The sequence below is a fragment of the Macaca thibetana genome, chromosome 1 (assembly GCF_024542745.1).
Source record: "Macaca thibetana thibetana isolate TM-01 chromosome 1, ASM2454274v1, whole genome shotgun sequence".
Taxonomy (NCBI): Eukaryota; Metazoa; Chordata; class Mammalia; order Primates; family Cercopithecidae; genus Macaca; species Macaca thibetana.
The window spans coordinates 85,245,889-85,264,592 of record NC_065578.1 but is presented as its reverse complement, the minus strand read 5'-3'; the positions used below and the strand labels follow the sequence as shown (position 1 = coordinate 85,264,592).

General features: G+C 36.2%; 1 protein-coding gene across 4 annotated transcripts in view; it reads left to right on the top strand.

Moving 5' to 3' along the window:
* The window catches only part of COL24A1 (collagen type XXIV alpha 1 chain), a 392,042-nt gene that overhangs the window by 128,345 nt on the left and 244,993 nt on the right, over window positions 1–18,704 (top strand). For all 4 annotated transcript variants that reach the window (XR_007721823.1, XM_050772561.1, XM_050772480.1 and 1 more), the window contains exon 20: window positions 5,283–5,336. Coding sequence is in view for 3 of the 4 variants with exons in the window: in XM_050772561.1 (XP_050628518.1) it covers window positions 5,283–5,336 (54 nt within the window). In the remaining variant the exon portion in view is untranslated. The remainder of the gene's footprint in view (window positions 1–5,282; window positions 5,337–18,704) is intronic.

Below are 18,704 nucleotides of genomic sequence, written 5' to 3'. Positions count from 1 at the left end.
TATTTTAACTTTTCAAAATAGCAATTTTATTAAGGAAACAGTCTGAAGAAAAGGTAGCATGTTTGCACTCTCTTGTGGACCAAAATATTCTAAATCCTTATTTTTTTTCTAACCCTTGGATATCAATTAGATGAAAGAAAAAGATACCTTATATTGCTGTTAACATAAAACTCAAAAAATTGTAAATCAAAATTACTTAATTATTAGAGCTATTTAAATAAAATGATTAAAACATGAGACAAAATATATTTCTAAATATTAAAAATCATAATTATTGTAGCTGACATTTACTGACTACACAATACCAGGCAGTATTCAAAGGACTATACATCTAAATTAATCTTCACAACAATCCTACAAAGTTGGTACTATTATTATTCCTATTTTTTATATTAAGAAAATTGAGACACAGTGTTAGAAAATGCCTAAGGTCACCTGGGTAGCCACCAGTTACTTAGTAGGTGACCATTCAGAAAAACCTAGGCAATCAGGTATGTCCGAGTTTATGCTTTTAGCTACTGTGCCATACTGTTTTAGGGTTTAATATTTTAAGACGGTTTTAGGATTTTAATATTGATTACAGCTCCATGAAGGTAAAGGTGATTACAGATAGAAAAAATTAGATATAGGATTCAATTCTACAAAAAAGATAGAGATGATTATACATATAAAAATACATATAGGAAAGCCTGTAATCCCAGCACTTTGGGAGGCCGAGACGGGCGGATCACAAGGTCAGGAGATCGAGACCATCCTGGCTAACACGGCGAAACCCCGTCTCTACTAAAAACACAAAAAATTAGCCGGGCGAGGTGGCGGCGCCTGTGGTCCCAGCTACTCGGGAGGCTGAGGCAGGAGAATGGCGGGAACCCGGGAGGCGGAGCTTGCAGTGAGCTGAGATCTGGCCACTGCACTCCAGCCTGGGCGACAGAGCGAGACTCCGTCTCCAAAAAAAAAAAAAAAAAAAAAAAAAAATACATATAGGATTATAATTTATTAATGTCACATTAAAACATACATTTAAAAATAAGAGTGTTGTGTTCCTGAGCAGTTTATTGTCTTCCCTCTAGCTCTACCCTTCCATCTAAGGATTGTTTATTTTTTTTAATGTCAGGAAGCAGTATTAAATTACAGAACTTTACCCCGTTCTTTGTGACTTCTAACTCTGATAGTATTTTATATACATCTCTTCGGAATTATTTAACCCAAAGAACAATTTTTGGCATCTTTTCGATGAAATGTTAGTAGTGACCTTTGCTTATAGTAGTTTTTTGCCCTGGGTTTATTGCCATAAGGGCTTAACCTAGTAAGCCATGTACCCTCCCTTGTACCCTTGAGTTGAATCTCAGAAGCTCTAGAGTGCATAAACTGGATCATGAGAATAGATCATGAAGCTAACAAACTACTTCTGTTTTTCAACATGGTTCTTAAACCATATAAAGACACTCTGATGTGCAGTGATTGGCAAAATAAGATCTTTTTTACATATTTCTCTCTTTTTTTTTTAATAATGTGACAGTTTTCTATCCCTTGACCAAATAGGATGAAATGATACAATACATGCTCTAAGGGCACTATTAACTAATAAATAATATAAGTATTATTCTTTTGTACCTTACAATTAATTTTTTGAGAAAACTAGAGGTAAGTATCATGCTTACACAAGGCAAACCATTTTAGTGTTCCTTACTCTTTGATTAAATTTCTATTTATAACACATTTATGGGAGTAAAAAAATCATTGGCTAGAGAGACAAAGACCTGGATTCTGGTCCCAGCTCTGGCACTTAACCTACTAGCTAGGGTATTTAACCTTGGGTATTTAACTACCATGGTACCAGTTTCTCATGTTTAAAATTAAAGTTAGGGCCACGCATGGTGGCTCATGCCTGTAATCCCAGCACTGTGGGAGGCTGAGGCAGGCAGATCACGAGGTCAGGAGTTTGAGACCACCCTGACCAACATGGTGAAACCCCATCTCTACTAAAAATACAAAAATTAGCCAGGCGTAGTGGCACACACCTGGAGTCCCAGCTCCTCAGGAGGCTGAAGCAGGAGAATAGCTTGAACCCGGGAGGCAGAGGTTGCAGTGAGTCAAGATTGTGCCACTGCACTCCAGCCTTAGTGACAGAGTGAGATTCCGTCTCAAGAAAAAAAAAGAAAAAAAGAAAGTTAGGCCATATCGTATGTAAGGTTCCGTATAGTCCTGTGATTATGATGTTCTTAGATAGTACTTATTAATATTCCTCTAGTGTAAACTAAAGAAAAGACAGAGAGCCTATTTCACCTTTAACACATTATCTTAAAGCCCTTAGTATTTTTTTCCTGAAAGAAGTCACAATAAATGCTAATGATGTTCTTTTAGGGCAGGGAGCAAGAGACAATGAGAGTGAGTCTTTTACTTACTCGTTTTACACCTTTGTGTACTGTTCTAATAAAGAAAATTAATGTCAGCAGGAATTACTTTGATAGGGAGATAATTGATTTTTTATTTGTCTTACCAAACTTTTGAAAACACTTTGGGCCGAAGGTAAGATAGGCATTCATGAATTAAAATTAGTGAGATAGCCTTGTCTTTAGTCTCTCTTGTTGTATCTATTACTTGTTTGTATCTTTTTGTTTTAATTTTAAAAAATGTTTTAGGAGACAGGGTCTCCCTCTGTTGCTCAGGATAGAGTGTAATGGTGCCATCACAGCTCACTGCAGTCTCCAACTCTTGGGCTCAAGTGGTCCTTTCACCTCAGCCTCTCAAGTAGCAAGGACTGCAGGTGCTCACCACTATGCCCAGCTAATTAAAAAAAAAAAAAAAATTGTAGAAACTGGGTCTTGTTTTGTTGCCCAGGCTAGTCTTAAACTCCTGGCCTCAAGCGATCCTCTCACCTTGGTCTCCCAGAGTGTGGGATTATAGGTGTGAGCCACTGCACCTGGCTCTATATATTATTAATAGAAAAACTGTAGATATTTGACCAGGAAAACTTTGCTTTTTATGGAAGGAGACACTTGTTTGATGAAAAGTTGCTTATGCAGAATCAGTTATTATATTAAGAAACAAACTCCCACACTCAATTATATAAGTTAATGCCTACCTAAAATATTTGTTTACTGTCGTGGAAAGAATGTCAACATCATAAGGATGTCTTCCCTATTTTATAGATCCTACTTTTAATTTTCTGTTACCTAAGAGGTTGGTGTTACTAACTAATATTGTTTCCAAGTAGATCTAAGTTGTAACATGAAGTAATATTTTCAAGATATAAGAAAGAATGTCCTGATTTGGAAAGTTGGTACAGTTCTTGAATAGGAAAGCTTTTGCTCTATAAGTATTTTAAAAAATAGAGAAAACTACCACTCTGAGGTTGTCAGTAAATACACTTTCCTTTAGACCAAGAAAACAAACACAATTGTTATGCTCTATCCATTTTTTAGCTAGAGGTTTTTGTCATTTGTAGATGTTTATTTAATATTAGTCAGTTATCTATAGATAAGTAACTTTAAGTAACTTCTAAGTTACTTAAAATGTCAGCTTTTATAAAGGAAAATTGACATTCATAGGAAATTTGCAATCGAAGTTTTTCAAAACAAAGAATTATTCTGAAGAACAAATAAAATCATGACACAATTTCTGTTTTTAAATATCTGATTGTCAATTAGCTTTTCTGAAAACAAAGCCCTAGGGTATTGCTATTTTATCCTCACTGCTTAGAAATTTAGCTTTGTGATTGGATTTTGCCACTAGAGGGCTCCAATGAGAGCCCCTCGCCCCTATCTCTATCTTCTTTAAAGAGAGATGCTTGTCATTTTGAGAACTTCAGTATACTGATTCTGACAGATCACAGATTTTGTTTTTGTTTATTTGGAAAGGGAAACTTAAATGAGGCTTTCCATAGTATTTCACTGCCTTCCTCTAGGTTTGATTGCAGTAGTTGTATGGTGTCTTGTTTTATGTCCAGATACCTCAGCACTGAGAATGAATTAAGTGCATATTGGAAACTGTGCTTTAGGTTTTGGAAAATGGGCAATCCCATATTGTAACTTGCAAGTTTAGGTAATCTGAGGCTTATTTAAATTAAATTTGAAACTTAATATAACAAATAATGAATGCAATAGTTTTTCTTATGAAAATAGATATATCAGACTACTGTCCTCCCTTTCCAAACTTTCATCTCTTGAAAGCATTGCTAGCCTTCTCTGGTTTCAGGATTTATGCCTACTTCTCTCTCCTGTCACTTTCTCCTTTAACCCTGATTTCACATCTTTATCATGAATCTCAGAAACTAGCTTCAGAGATATGAAAACTGAATCCTCAAAACTTCAATTAAAGGATGAAAACGATCTAGGAATTCTGTGTATGAGCCAGGAAAGCAGCAAGGGTGTGAAGAGAAGGAATAATGATTGTAAAATTGGTTGATATTTAATGAGTATTTCATATGTCAGACATTCTGCTTAGCACTTCACATATATTATCTAATTTAACTTCCAATGACTCTTTGAGAATGTTACTACTATAATTATTATTTCTATTTTATTGATGAGAAAACTGAGGCTTAGAGAGATTAAGTAACAAGGATTTCAATCCAGGTGAGTCTTAATTACTAATTCAGGCCACTTACAGTATCAAAGGAGAGAGGAATTTTCAGAGACAGCCCTGGGACTGTGGTTATTTATAAAAGCAGTTTCTCATCTAGAATTCCCTATCTTGTTGAGTCCAGCTTTATTGTCTTATCTCTGTGAAACATGCATAAACACACAATTTTTTTTCTTGATTTGAGCACTTGACTCATTAATTTGTTTATATCACTAACACTTGAGTGAATGTATATTCAACCTATAAACATCTTATTTATAACACCGCATGTTCTCACTCATAGGTGGGAACTGAACAATGAGATCACTCGGACTCAGGAAGGGGAACATCACACACCGGGGCCTATCATGGGGAGGGGGGAGGGGGGAGGGATTGCATTGGGAGTTATACCTGATGTAAATGACGAGTTGATGGGTGCAGCACAGCAACATGGCACAAGTATACATATGTAACAAACCTGCATGTTATGCACATGTACCCTACAACTTAAAGTATAATAATAATAAATAAATTAAAAAAAAAAAAAAAAAAAAAAACTTTTACGGTAATGATGGTTACAGATTTTTCTAAAAAGTCATTACAACCTTGTTTGACATGATAATATAATGACTACTATTTTTTTTACCATATGCCTGTTTCTTCTTTTAATTGTGTTTATTAAGTTAATGTTTATACTTTGATCCTCCCCCCCATTTTAGGGCCAAACAGGTGACCCAGGACTCCAAGGACCATCTGGCCCTCCAGGACCAGAGGTAAAATATTGGTGGAAAGATAATAAATTTGAAACAAAATGGTGGAAATTAAACTTGTTTGGTAAAACATATTTAAACATAGGAAGCTTAAGAAAGATCCTCTTTAAAGTTTGTATCTCTGTAAATAGTTTGGACTAAATTTTTTCTGTTGTGTCACGAGGTATGCAACAGGGATCCTAGGGAAACAGAAAAACGCATTAGCCACATTTTCACACTGATTAGGATCACAGCTGATTTATTTGTTCTGCATAGCTATTAATAACAAGTACTTGAGACTTGGAACCCAATTTCAGGAAAGAAACTCCACTGAATTATTAATGCAAAATGTTTCCAATTATTGCTATATCCATATATCATTGAAATCTCATACAGTATTCTAAAACAAATACAATTAAGTCTGTAGTACATATATCAGATTTGTTTGTATATACTTTAAAATTTGTGACTTTGGTTTAATGGTTGATACAGAGTGGCTTTCATTTCTAAAATTCTATGTAGAACATAAGCTTCTGAGATGAAACATTTGGATTTAAAAAATCATACTATGAGTCAGAACTATGAGTCAAAGATATATTACATGGAGATGAAACTTCTGAAGCTCACTCTAGTTTCAAAAATATATGCCTATATTGATATGTGTGTGCCTGTGGGTGTCTACACACACACACATACACACAAGCACACACATATCAGTGATTACATACATATTTAATTCAGAGTCGTAGATTCAGCAGAAGCCTGAGAAAATAATTGGCATCAGAATAAATAAGTTAGAGCAATAATGTCATAGTGTCAGAGTGGTAGGCAGAGTTTCTAAGACTACTGCTGTACTGATGCTGTCTCCCTCTCTTTGTAAACCATAAAATCTACTTCGATGGCTTCGCAGCTGTCCTTCAGGGTTGGCTGATTTTTTTCGAAAATGCCTATTCTTACTTACTGTATGATTTAAAAACACATTGGGTATTGATAGTTCAAAAATCTAAAAAGCAGGCGGGGCGTGGTGCAATCCCAGTACTTTGGGAGGCTGACGTGAGAGGATCTCCTTGAGTCCAGGAGTTCGAGACCAGCCCTAGCAACACAGTGAGACCCTGGTGCTTAAAAAAAAAAAAAGGTTTTAAAAGTTAGCCAGGCCTGGTGGCTCACACCTGTAGTCCCAGCTACTCGGGAGGCTGAGGTTGGAGGATCACATGAGCCTTGGGTGGCACCACTGCACTTCAGCCTGGGTGACAAAGTGAGACCCCATCTTAAAAAAAGAAGAAGAAGAAGAAGGAGAAATCGGCCGGGTGCGGTGGCTCAAGCCTGTAATCCCAGCCCTTTGGGAGGCCGAGACGGGCGAATCACGAGGTCAGGAGATCGAGACCATCCTGGCTAATACAGTGAAACCCCGTCTCTACTAAAAAATACAAAAAAACTAGCCGGGCGAGGCGGCGGGCGCCTGTAGTCCCAGCTGTTCGGGAGGCTGAGGCAGGAGAATGGCGTAAACGCGTGAGGCGGAGCTTGCAGTGAGCTGAGATCCGGCCACTGCACTCCGGCCTGGGCGACAGAGCGAGACTCCGTCTCAAAAAAAAAAAAAAAAAAAAGAAGAAGAAGAAATCGTCTTCGAAACTTCATTGTACTTAGTTTTATATCAATAGAGAGGAAACAGGAAGTAAAATACAGTAGTATATTGATCTCTGCGTTCTGATAAGAAGGAAATTGAGTAATTAAAACTAAAACTTCAGATTAGTATAAGCTTCTCCATATGAGCCTACAATTTTTATTCTAATTATTTTTAATGAAAGCTTTCCTGTAGTGAATAGTATTTACACTCTTGTCATACTGAGGATAAAGAATCTATTTTAATTTTCATTATCTTTAAAGGTTATTATTATGACTGTATTGCCCCATTATTACTGCAGTTACAGGTAATACGTACACTAGAAATGTCTATGTTGCCTCCTTGCTGTCAGTATGGTTTTCAGTCATTTTTCTTCTTTCTCATAAAGCTTGGTTAAAGGATGCATGAGCCATGTTTTCACTTACTACTTGATCTTCCAAAGATGTTTCTTTATTTCTCTCTTCCCTTTAAAATTTCATAATATCCATCAACACTGAAAACATTGTGTCATTATCTCTGATTTCAGCACCACTAATATAAGCTCCTGAGCCCCAGCCTTTTCAGAGTACCAGTCCTTCCTCTTCACCTGTCTTAAGTTTTTTCATGGAGCTAAAAATGTAACCTGTACTCTCTCAAGAACTGATGCTAGATTGTTTTGGGAAACAGGGTCTAATCCAAGGAGCATAACTTTTTCTTGATCATAAAAATATAGTACCTAGGCAACTATATATGAGACAACACTTCTATCCAAATCCTTTTCAACATTAAGCTTTTAATAAACTTGCAGGTCCAAGAATTTTAAATAGTATATTTAGTAGTAAAACAAGCCTGAAAACTTTCTGCTTGTATAGCGGATGAATTTTTCTCAGGTAAAGGGTCTTATGCATTGTGCTAAATTCAGACTTTATCCTGTATGCATTGACCAAAGATATTTAAGCAAGAGATGAAATTATCAGACTTGTGCTTTATGCAAGGCAGCAGGGGAAAGGATAAAAGAGAAGAAGGGAAGGAGGGGTGCCAAGGAGACAAACTAAAGGTTATTTAGAAGGATGGTGCAGCCGAGCAGGGGATTGATCATGAGGTCCTGTAACAATAGAGAGGAAAGTATAGCTTAAAGAGAGAACTAGAAAATATAATTCACAACACATAAAACAATTAGTTTAGCTCATTCCAATTGTGAGAGAGAGGAATAAAAGGCAATTTTAATGCTTCTTGCTTGAAAAGTTGGGTAGAGTGTGCATCATCATTCCAAAAATAGAAAATAAAAGAGGAAGAGGAGGAGGAGGAGAAGGAAGAGATTCAGGGTGGCTGGAAATAATGTTTTGGCTTTGAATCTGTTAAGGTTTAAAGGCCTTTAGGAGACATAGAAAATTAGTCTAATAAGTGTCTTAAAATTGTAGGCCTAAAGCTCAGAAAAGTAGACTAGAGATACATAGTTATATAATCATCTGCATAAAGGTATTAGATGAAGCAATGTAATAGATGAATTAAAACAAAGTTTAAAAATACTACACCTGGAAACTCACTCCTGGAAGGCTACATTCTTTGTCTACGGTGCAGCAAAGTTTTAAGTTGGTAAGAAAAAGTCAGTAAAATAACATTTTGGGTGACTGAAAAATACATTCCTTAGTAACTTATGGTCTGGAAAGAAGAAATATTGCAATGGAAATTAGAAAATGTTTAGAAGTGAATGAGAACGAATCAGTATAAAAACTTGAGTGTTGCAGCTGAAGCAACATTTAGGGGGCAATTTATATACAAATTCATTTTTCTTGAAAGCAAAGCAGGTAAAAAAAAATGAGTTATATACAGCATAACTCCAGGGATTTGTTTCAAAAGAAGGAAGAAGCTGAAAGAGGTAAATAGCATAGTCTCTGTTTTCTTAGTCTTGAGACTAAATCTCAAGAGTAAGGGGACTGTGCAGGAGAAAGGAGCTGCAGGAGCTCTTTGAAAAGTGAGTGAGTGAGTGACTGCGGAATCATAAAATAATTTCTGAGTTGTTGGTTAAGGTAATTTTTGGATAGGTTTTTGTTTGTTTGTTTTTGTTTTTGTTTTTGAGACAGAGTTTCACTCTTTCACCCAGGTTGGAATGCAGTGGTGCTGTCTTGGCTCACTACAACCTCCACCTCCCAGGTTCAAGCGATTCTCCTGCCTCAGCCTCCCAGGTAGCTGGGGTTACAAGTGCCTGCCACCACACCTGGCTAATTTTTGTATTTTTAGTAGGGTTTTGCCATGTTGACTAAGCTGGTCTCAAATTCCTGACCTCAGGTGATCCATCTGCGTTGGCCTCTCAAAGTGCTGGGATTACAGGCATGAGCCACCATGCCTGGCCCATTTTTTGGTTAGTTTGAAATGTAAGAGGCTTTTGCCTGAAATACAGTCACAAAACTCTGTACATTTTGTTGTAAGGGAATTTCAGATTTGAATGCGATCTTCCCACTGCCAAAAGGATGACACATGATTAGTTATATGATTCTCCTGTCTTTTGGATTAGAACATATTAATTATTCAAAAGGAGGTAGCAATTCATTGTATTATGTCATTTCCACTATTCAATACAGATGGAAGTTATAATGTGAAAGCATAATTCAGTAAAAGTAATTCTATTAGGGGCCAAAATGATGAGACCTACATAGGTACTTCTATGATAGCTTTTGTTAATAATTAGGTCATAAAAGGTTTAAGATATCTGAAAATTACAGAATTCGGGGGTTAACATCTTCTGAATGAGAATTGAGGAGTTAGTCTGAGTACCTTGAGCAAATTACTTCAACTCCCTGGGCCTTTCCTCATCTGTAAAACAGAAATATTAATAGTACCAACCTCATAAAGTTGTTTTATTACACACATTAATTCATGTAAAACACTTCAGCATGTAGTTAATAGGAAACATTCAGTATGTATTAGCTGCCACCACCACTACCACCACCACCATAATTGAAGACAGCACACATTGTATAGACCCAAGGCAGAAAAGCCTGGCCAGTTCAAGATCAGAAAGAATGCCAGTGTAACTGGAGTGAGCAGAATGAATGAAGAAGAAAGTGGTATACAACGAAGTTGGAAAAGTAGACAGGGGATATATCATGTATGCCCTTGTAGAGGAGAGTGAGAAGTTTGGATTTGGTTCTAAGTGCAGCAGGAAGCCATGAGAGGCTTTAAATAGGCAGTGGCATGATCTGATCTGATTTATGCTTTTCAAAGGTTACTCTGGCTGCTGAGTGAACGTAAGACTGTGGGGAGAAACAGTGCTGAAAGTAGGGACATGATTTTTTCTTTTTATTTATTTATTTATTTATTTATTTATTTATTTATTTGAGATAGAGTCTCGCTCTGTCGCCCAGGCTGGAGTGCAGTGGTGCAATCTCGGCTTACTGCAACCTCTGCCTCCCGGGTTCAAGCGATTCTTCTCCCTCAGTCTCCCAAGTAGCTGGGACTACAGGCGCATGCCACCACACCAGGCTTATTTTTTTGTATTTTTAGTTGAGATGGGGTTTCACTGTGTTAGCCAGGAGAGTCTTGATCTCCTGACCTCGTGATCCACCCGCCTTGGCCTCCCAAAGTGCTGAGATTACAGGCGTGAGCCACCACGCCCGGCCAGTAGGGTGATGATTTAAGGAGATTATTTTACTTATCTAGGCAGATAACTTATTTTAATGAATAGTAATTTTAGTTTTTGATAATAAAACCATGCCAGCTATAGAAAATGATTTTTGATTTTTCAACCTTACCTGGGCATTACTATCAATTTTTTTAAGGCTGGGCATGGTGGCTTATGCTTGTAATCCCAGCACTTTGGGTGGCTACAATGAGAAGATTGCTTGAGCCTAGAAGTTCAAGACCAGCCTGGGGCAACATAGTGATGCTTTGTCTCTATTAAAAAGAAAAAAACATACTCAGATTCCCAGGGCCAATCTCAAAAATGCGGAATCAGAATCATTGGGGGTTGCTCCACAGCTGATTAAGAGCAATAATAAAGAACCACATCTTATTTTTCTGTTCTTTATGGCAGCAGAACCTTTATCCGACAGAGTGAGAGTGTTTTCCACCCAGTAAGGTATAAGATCACCAAAGAAGTCAGAACATTCTCCTTGTTCTCTGCTTGGAAATTATCATCTCATTCTGTTTTAGCAACCTGGGAAAATTATTACTGCCATTTACTGCAGCATAGCATGACACAGAGATAGCATTCTATAAATGTTTTTAAAAATAAAGTGATAAAAGAAAGACACTAATAGGCTTTGCTATGGATTTTTTTCCATTAACATTTAATTTGCACAGGAGCTGGAGCAGAGGAGAACTGGATTGCCTTTGCAGTACAGGGTGAATGTGATTCAAAAGCACAAGTTTTATAGTACCAAGAGCGTATGAAGCAGCCTGAGATAAGAGTAGGAGAAGGGTAGATAACTTAGAAGGTAGTCTCACAGACAGAGAAAAATAATCCAAGTTAGCCCAGTGAACTAATTATACATGTTGACAACATTTTACAGTCATTAAATATCTTGCAATTGTATTTATTAATCATTATTTTTCCACAGACTAATTAGGTTAAATTCTATAAGGCTAAAATCAGGGGCTAAGCCTTCCTCAATAACCGCCGCCACCATTACCACTTTAGAGTAGTGTAATCTTAGTGGTTAAGCTGAGTTTATTCATGAGTAACTAAAAGGTACAGAAAAATAATTCATACGTTTTTCTTTGAAACCGTGTGAGGAAACTCATATTAAAAGTATACTTTTATTAAACAGTAATTTTAACTGTGTATTTTCTTCCAGAAAAATTAGAGAAATTGTTCTATAAGGCAAAGCTATATAGGACAAAGTTAGATAAGTGTACTACCCTCCTTACTTTTCTGCCCGGTCCTCATCCTCTTATCCTTTTTCAGTGTTCTCACCTACCCCTGAGGTATCCAATCTCAGTAGTTTCTGTGTATCTTTCTTGTGTGTCATGTATGTGTGTATGTTTTGCTTGTTTAAGGGGCAGATGTATGTGTATTTTATTATACTTTTTTATTACATAAAAGTTACATAGTATAGATACTTTTTTGCACTCTGCTTTTTTTACTTAAAAATATATCCTGGAAAACACAGCATATCAGTTCATGGAGCTCTTCTTTATGTAATTTTGTAGCTTCATAGTACTTCATTGTGTGGATGTATCAGTTTATTCAGTCATTCTCCTACATATGGAAATGTAGTTTGTTTCCAGCATTTTGCAATTATAAACACTCCTGCAATGAATAAACTTGTGCTTATGTATTTCTGTATGGTTGGAGGTGCATCTTCATGGTGAATTGCTAGAATTGGATTGCTAGGTCAAAATAAGATATTGTTAGATATTGCCAAATTCTTCTCCGAAAGAATTTCATTCCTATCAACATTTCTGTAATTATGACATTTCTCTCACTATGAATGACACTGAAAATCTTTTTATGTTTGAGGACTGTTTTATAATCTTTCCTGCGAAATGTCTGTTTATGTATTTTGCGCATTTTTCTACTAGGTATTTGGTCATTTTACTCTAATGTTTAAAATTATTTGTGTATTAGAGAAATTAGCCCTTTACCTGTGATAACTACTGCAAGTAATTTTTTCCCAGTTTGTCACTTGTCTTTTGACTTTATTTGTAGAGTTTTTTGACAGGAAACAGCTTTACATTTTTAAATAGCCAAATTTGTCAATCTTTTAAGGAATTTGGATTTTGAGTCATCATTAGAGAACCTTTTCCTATATCCAGGTTTTAAAGAAATCACCTATGTTTTCTTCTGATTCTTGACTAGTTTCCTTTTTGTATTTAGGTCTCTGATATATTAAAAGTTTTGTGTGTGTCTGTGTGTGTCTGTTGTGATTTATGTATTTCATTTCACATTTTTCTAAATGGCTAATCAGTTTTCCCAGAATCATTCATTAAACAGTCTATCTTTGCTTCAGTATCATAGTTTATTTTAAATTATGCTACCTATATCATACACAGTCACATACAGCATGCATCGTTTCCGTCATTGATGGGCCTCATATAAAACCCTAGTCCCATAAGATTATAACAGAACTGAAAAATGTGTATCACCTGGTGATGTCATATAAAGCCTTTGTAACATCATTACTCACATGTTTTGTAGTGATGCTGTTGTAAACAAACCTACTGTGTTGTCAGTCATATAAAAGTGTACAGTAATGCCCTGGGCCTTCACATTCACTCACTACTGACTTACTACTTCACCCAGAGCAACTTCTGATCCTGCTGGCCCCATTCATGGTAGGTGCCCTACATAGGTGTACCATTTTTTATCTTTTATACTACATTTTTACTGTTCCATTTGTATGTTTATATAGATTTGGATACACAAATACCATTGTGTTACAATTGCCTACAGTATTTAGTACAGTAACATACTGTACAGGTTTATCGCCTAGAAGCAATCGGCTATACCATATCGCTTAGGTGTGTAGTAGACTATACTATCTAGGTCTGTGGAAGTGTACTCTATGATGCTCACACAATGACAAAATTGCCTGACAAAGTATTTCTCAGAACAAATACCCATCATTAACTGATACATGACTGTACTAAATTTCTACTTCTTGGATCTATGTCTTACTTTATGTTCTCTTCCATCTGAGTGGCTGTCTGTTCATGCACAAGTACCACCTTGTTTTAATGACAGAAACTTTATGGTGTGTTGAGATGTCTGGAAAGGTTTTAAGTCCTCTGAGCTTTTTTCAGTGTTTTCCTGGCTATACTTGCATTCTTGTTTTTCCATATAAACCTTAACATCAATTTATCTAGGTTCATTAAAAAATATTGTTAGTATGTTTATTGGCTTCAACTTACACTTACAAATTAATGGAGTGCTGGGATCTTTATGATATTGACTCAGTCTTTTCGAGAACAGCAGTTGTCTTTCATTTGTTCAGATCCATTTTTATGTTTTTCAGGAGTGTTTTAAAACATTCCTTAGGTTTTGCACATTTTTTGTTAAATTTTTTCTTCAGCATTTTATATTTTTTGTTGTTATAGTAAAACGGATTTTCTCTGCCATTATATTCTCGAATACATTTTTGTTTATGTGTCCAAAGACTATTGATTTTTCAATGTTAATTTTATATCCTGTTACCTTAATGGTTTCTTTTTTTTTTTTTTAGTTAGTTTTACTATTGATTTTCCAGAGTTTTCTAGACATGCTCTCATGTAATTTTAAAATAGAGATCATTTTAGTTCTTCTTTCCCACTTCTTAAACCTCTAAGTTAATTCTCATGGTTAATTGTGTTGTAATACCCGAGTACAATGTTAAAGAAGTAGTGAACATCCTTGATCTGTTCCTGATATTAGTGGAAACATTATAGTGATTTCTCATAAAGCAAATGCCGGCATGAAGAATAAAATATTCATATTTTATTACATTAAAGAGATAGGCTGGGGATTGCTTGAGCCCAGGAGTTCAAGACTGGCCTGGGCAGCATGGCAAAACACTGTCTCTACAAAAAAGACACAAAAATTAGCCTGGTATGGTGGTGTGTACTTACAGTTCCAGCTCCTCAGGAGGCTGAGGTGGGAGGAACACTTGAGCCCAGGAAGCAGATGTTTTGGTGAAGTTTTTGCACCACTGCACTCCAGCCTGGGCAACACAGCAAGACCCTGAAAAAAAAAGAAAGAATAAAAAAAGAAATATCCATTAATTTATATTTTCTTGAATGTTTTAAATCACGAATGATTATTATATTTTGTCAAATATATATACTTGGTTAAAGGTTTTATATTTCCTACATGTATTGAGATAATTATGGATTTTTTCTGTTTGGATCTATGTGTATGGTATATTAATGGATTTTTTTTTATTGACCCAACTTGCATTCTTGAAATATATTCTACTTGATTGTGGTGATCCTATTATCCTCTACAAGAGTGGTACATTTGTTACAGTTAATGAACCTACATTGACACATCATAACTATCTCCCAAGGTTCATAGTTTACATTAGTATTAGTGTTCACTCTTGATGTTGTGCTTTCTATGGGTTTGGAAAAATATGTAGTGATCTACCACTATATTATTATACAGAGTATTTTCACTGCCCTAAAAATCCTTTCTGCTCTGCCTAGTCATCCCTTCTCTCCCCTGCCCCCAGCAACCTATGGGCACTGATCTTTTTACTGTCATCATAATTTTATCTTTTCCAGAATGTCAGGCAGTTGGAATCGTACAGTATGTAGTCTTTTTAGATTGACTTCTTTTACTTATTAATATGCAATTAAGATTCCTCCATGTTTTTTCATGGCTTCATAGCTCATTTCTTTTTAGCACTGAATAATATTCTATTGTCTGGATATACCACAGTTTATCCATTCACCTACTAAAGGACATCTTAGTTGCTTCCAGGTTTTGGCAGTTGTGAAGCTGCTGTAAATAGTCATGAGCAGGGTTTTGTGTGTGCATAAATTTTCAACTCCTTTGGGTAGAATTAAGGAGTGTGGCTTCTGGATCACACAGTGAAAGTATGTTTCGTTTTGTAATAGACTCCCTATCTTCCAAACTGGCTGTGCCGTTTTGCATTCCAACCGGCAGTGAATAAGAGTTCCTTTTGCTCCACATCCTCACCAGCATTTCGTGTCAGTGTTCTGGACTTCGACCATTTTAGTGAGTGTGCAGTGGCACCACATTGGGTTTTGTTGTTGATGGTGGTGGGTTTGTTTGTTTGTTTGCTTGTTTTGAGACAGAGTTTCACTATGTCACTCAGGGTGGAGTTCAGTAGAGTGACCATGGCTCACTGTAGCCTCAACCTTCTGGGCTCAAGTGATCCTCCCACCTCAGCTGCCTGAGTAGGGAGGATCACAGCCATGCACCAAAGCGCCCAGCTGTTTTTATTATTATTATTATTATTATTATTATTATTATTTGTAGAGACAAGGTCTCACTGTGTTGCCCAGGCTGGTCTCAAACTCCTGGACTCAAGCAATCATCACACCTTGGCCTCCCAAAGTGCTGTGATTAAAGGCATGAGCCACCGGAACCAGCCCCCATTGTTGTTTTAATTTGCAGTTCCCTAATGACATATAATTTGGAGTGTCTGTTCATATGCTTATTTGCCATCTGTATATCTTCCTTGGTGAGGTGTTTGTTAAGGTCTTTGGCCTTTAAAAAATTTTTTTTTTTAATTGTTGAGTTTTAAGAGTTCTTTGTATATTTGGGGTAACAGTTCTGTATCAGATGTGCCTTTTGCAAATATTTTCTTCCAGTCTGTGGTTTGTCTTCTTATTCTCTTGACATTGTTTTCTGCAGGGCAGAAGTTTTAAATTTTAATGAAGTTCAGTATGGATTGTGTCTTTGGTGGTGTTTCTAAAAAGTAATTGCCATACCCAAGGTCATCCAGATTTTCTCCTGTATTATCTGCTAGGATTTTATAATATTGCATTTTACATTAGGTCTATGATCTATTTTGAGTTAATTTTTGTGACAGATGTAAGGTCTGTGTCTAAATTCATTTTTGTTTTGCATGTAGATGTCCAGTTATTTCAGCACCATTTGTTGAAAAGACTATCTTTGCTCCATTGTATTGCCTTTGCTCCTTTGTCAAAGATCAGTTGACTGTATTTATGTGGGTCTGTTTCTGAGTTCTCTATTCTGTTCCACTCATCTACTTATCTATTGTTTCTTCACTACCATACTGTCTTGAATATTGTAGCTTTATAGTAAGTGTTGAGGTCTAGTAGTATCAGTCCTCCAACTCTGTCCTTCTCTTTCAAGTTGGGTTGGCTATTTTAGGTCTTTTGCCTCTCCGTATAAAGTTTAGAATCTGTTTGTCAGTATCCACAAATAACTTATTGGATTTTGTTTGGTATTGCATTGAATCTGTAGATCACATTGGGTATAATTTACTTAATTCTTTTTTATTTCTTTTATCATAATTTTATAATTTTCCCCATATAAGTTTTGTACTTATTTTCTTAGGTTCATACCTAAATGTTTCATTTTTTGGTGCTGTATTGTGTTTTTAATTTCAAATTTCATTTGTTTGTTGTTGGTATATAAGAAGCCAATTAACTTTTATTAACCTTGTATCCTACAACCTTGCTATAATTGCTTATTCATTCCAGGAGGATTTTGTTCATTTTTTTCTGATTTTCTACATAGCCAATCATGTCATCTGTGACAAAGGCAGCTTTATATTTTCCTTCTCCATCTGTATAGTTTTTATTTCTTTTTCTGGTCATATTGCATTATCTAGGACTTCCAGTATAATGCTGACAAGGGGTCATAAGAGGGGATATTCTTGCTTTGCTCCTTTTCTAATTTCTTTTTATTCTTTTATTTTTATTCATAAAATTTTTAAGGTCTGTTATTTTTTTCTCTCATCATTACTTTAAATGTATTCAATAGACTTCCATATGGAGTATGTTTTATTAAAATTACTTTTTGATATTTTGTAATTTCAATTTGTATATGCCTTCTCACCCAATAATTATTTAAATAGGCAATTTTTAAATTTTCAAGTGGGAGAGCTTTTTCAGTTCTGATTTTGTTAATAATTTCTGGTTTCATTGCATGGTGATCAGAGACTTTTTTTACTTTATAGAACTTACTGACCTTTTTCTTTTTTACCTAGTATATGTTCACTTGTTGTGAATGTTCAATATCTTCTTGACAAGATGGTGTATTCTTATTATCAGGTGCAAAGTTTGGTATATAGTGATTTGCCCTTCCTCATTGATTATGTTGTTTAGATTTGCTGTATCTTTGCTTATTTTTGTTTTACATGATCTGTCTGTGTTAGTAGGATGGACTGTGGCCTCTCGCAATCCAGTTGCTCTCAGATCCACAACTGGTACTTTTCTCACTCTTTCACTATCCATTTTACATTCCCCTCACCCTCAGCTATCACCTCAGCAGATCTTGGTAGCTTATCTGGTAGTATAACCTAAACCTTCATTGCTGAAGAGCATGTATGTTTGACAGGAATACAAGAAGGTGCCCAGTGTACCACCTGAGTTTCACATGTATTCCTTCCTGCCTTTATTGTATAAAAGCAGTCTTGCTTCCTTTTGTTTATCAGGGTCAATTAGTCATGCCAGTGTGGTGACTTCTCTTTTTATTTGTTCAGACCTGGTCACAAAAAGTCCAAAGTGCTCTGGTAGCTGCCATAACTTTTAGTTTAGTAAGACCTTTGTTGTATCTCCTGTCAAGAGAGAACCCCCACTTTGGGTAACAAGATCTTCAACCCTATAGAGTTCAGCGTGTGATAAAGGAGCACAGAATACAGTGTGTCATTGGGAGTGATGGTAAATAGGACCATACCTGCTTCCACCCCTCGGTCTTTAGACCCAAATGTTCATCCTATTTGGGACAAAACTCCATATGGGGTCAGTGATTAAATAAATCCACTGTGTCCTAAAAGGTAGTACACCATTTTTCACATTATTTTCTTTTAACTGGCATATCAGTTATAACTTTAGAAGGAAGTTCCAATGTTACATGAGGCTGGATGCCTCTAGACTGGGCAGGATAAAAACTAATGGATTATATCATGGGCCTACTCCTTGCACCTCCTTCAATGTAAAGAGGGTCTCCATTTTTGGATGCTGTGTTCTGTGAGGTTTCCTGTTTGTGGATCAGGCATTCTGTAAGTCTCTAGATAGTGGCGCTAGTAGAACTTTAGAAACAAGAAAGGCAAACTCTTACCCAAAATAGATATCTATCTCTGTGAGGATGAACTGTTGATACTTCCAGGTTGGAAGGGGCCCAAGGTAAGACATTTGCCACAGAGTAGCTAGTTGTC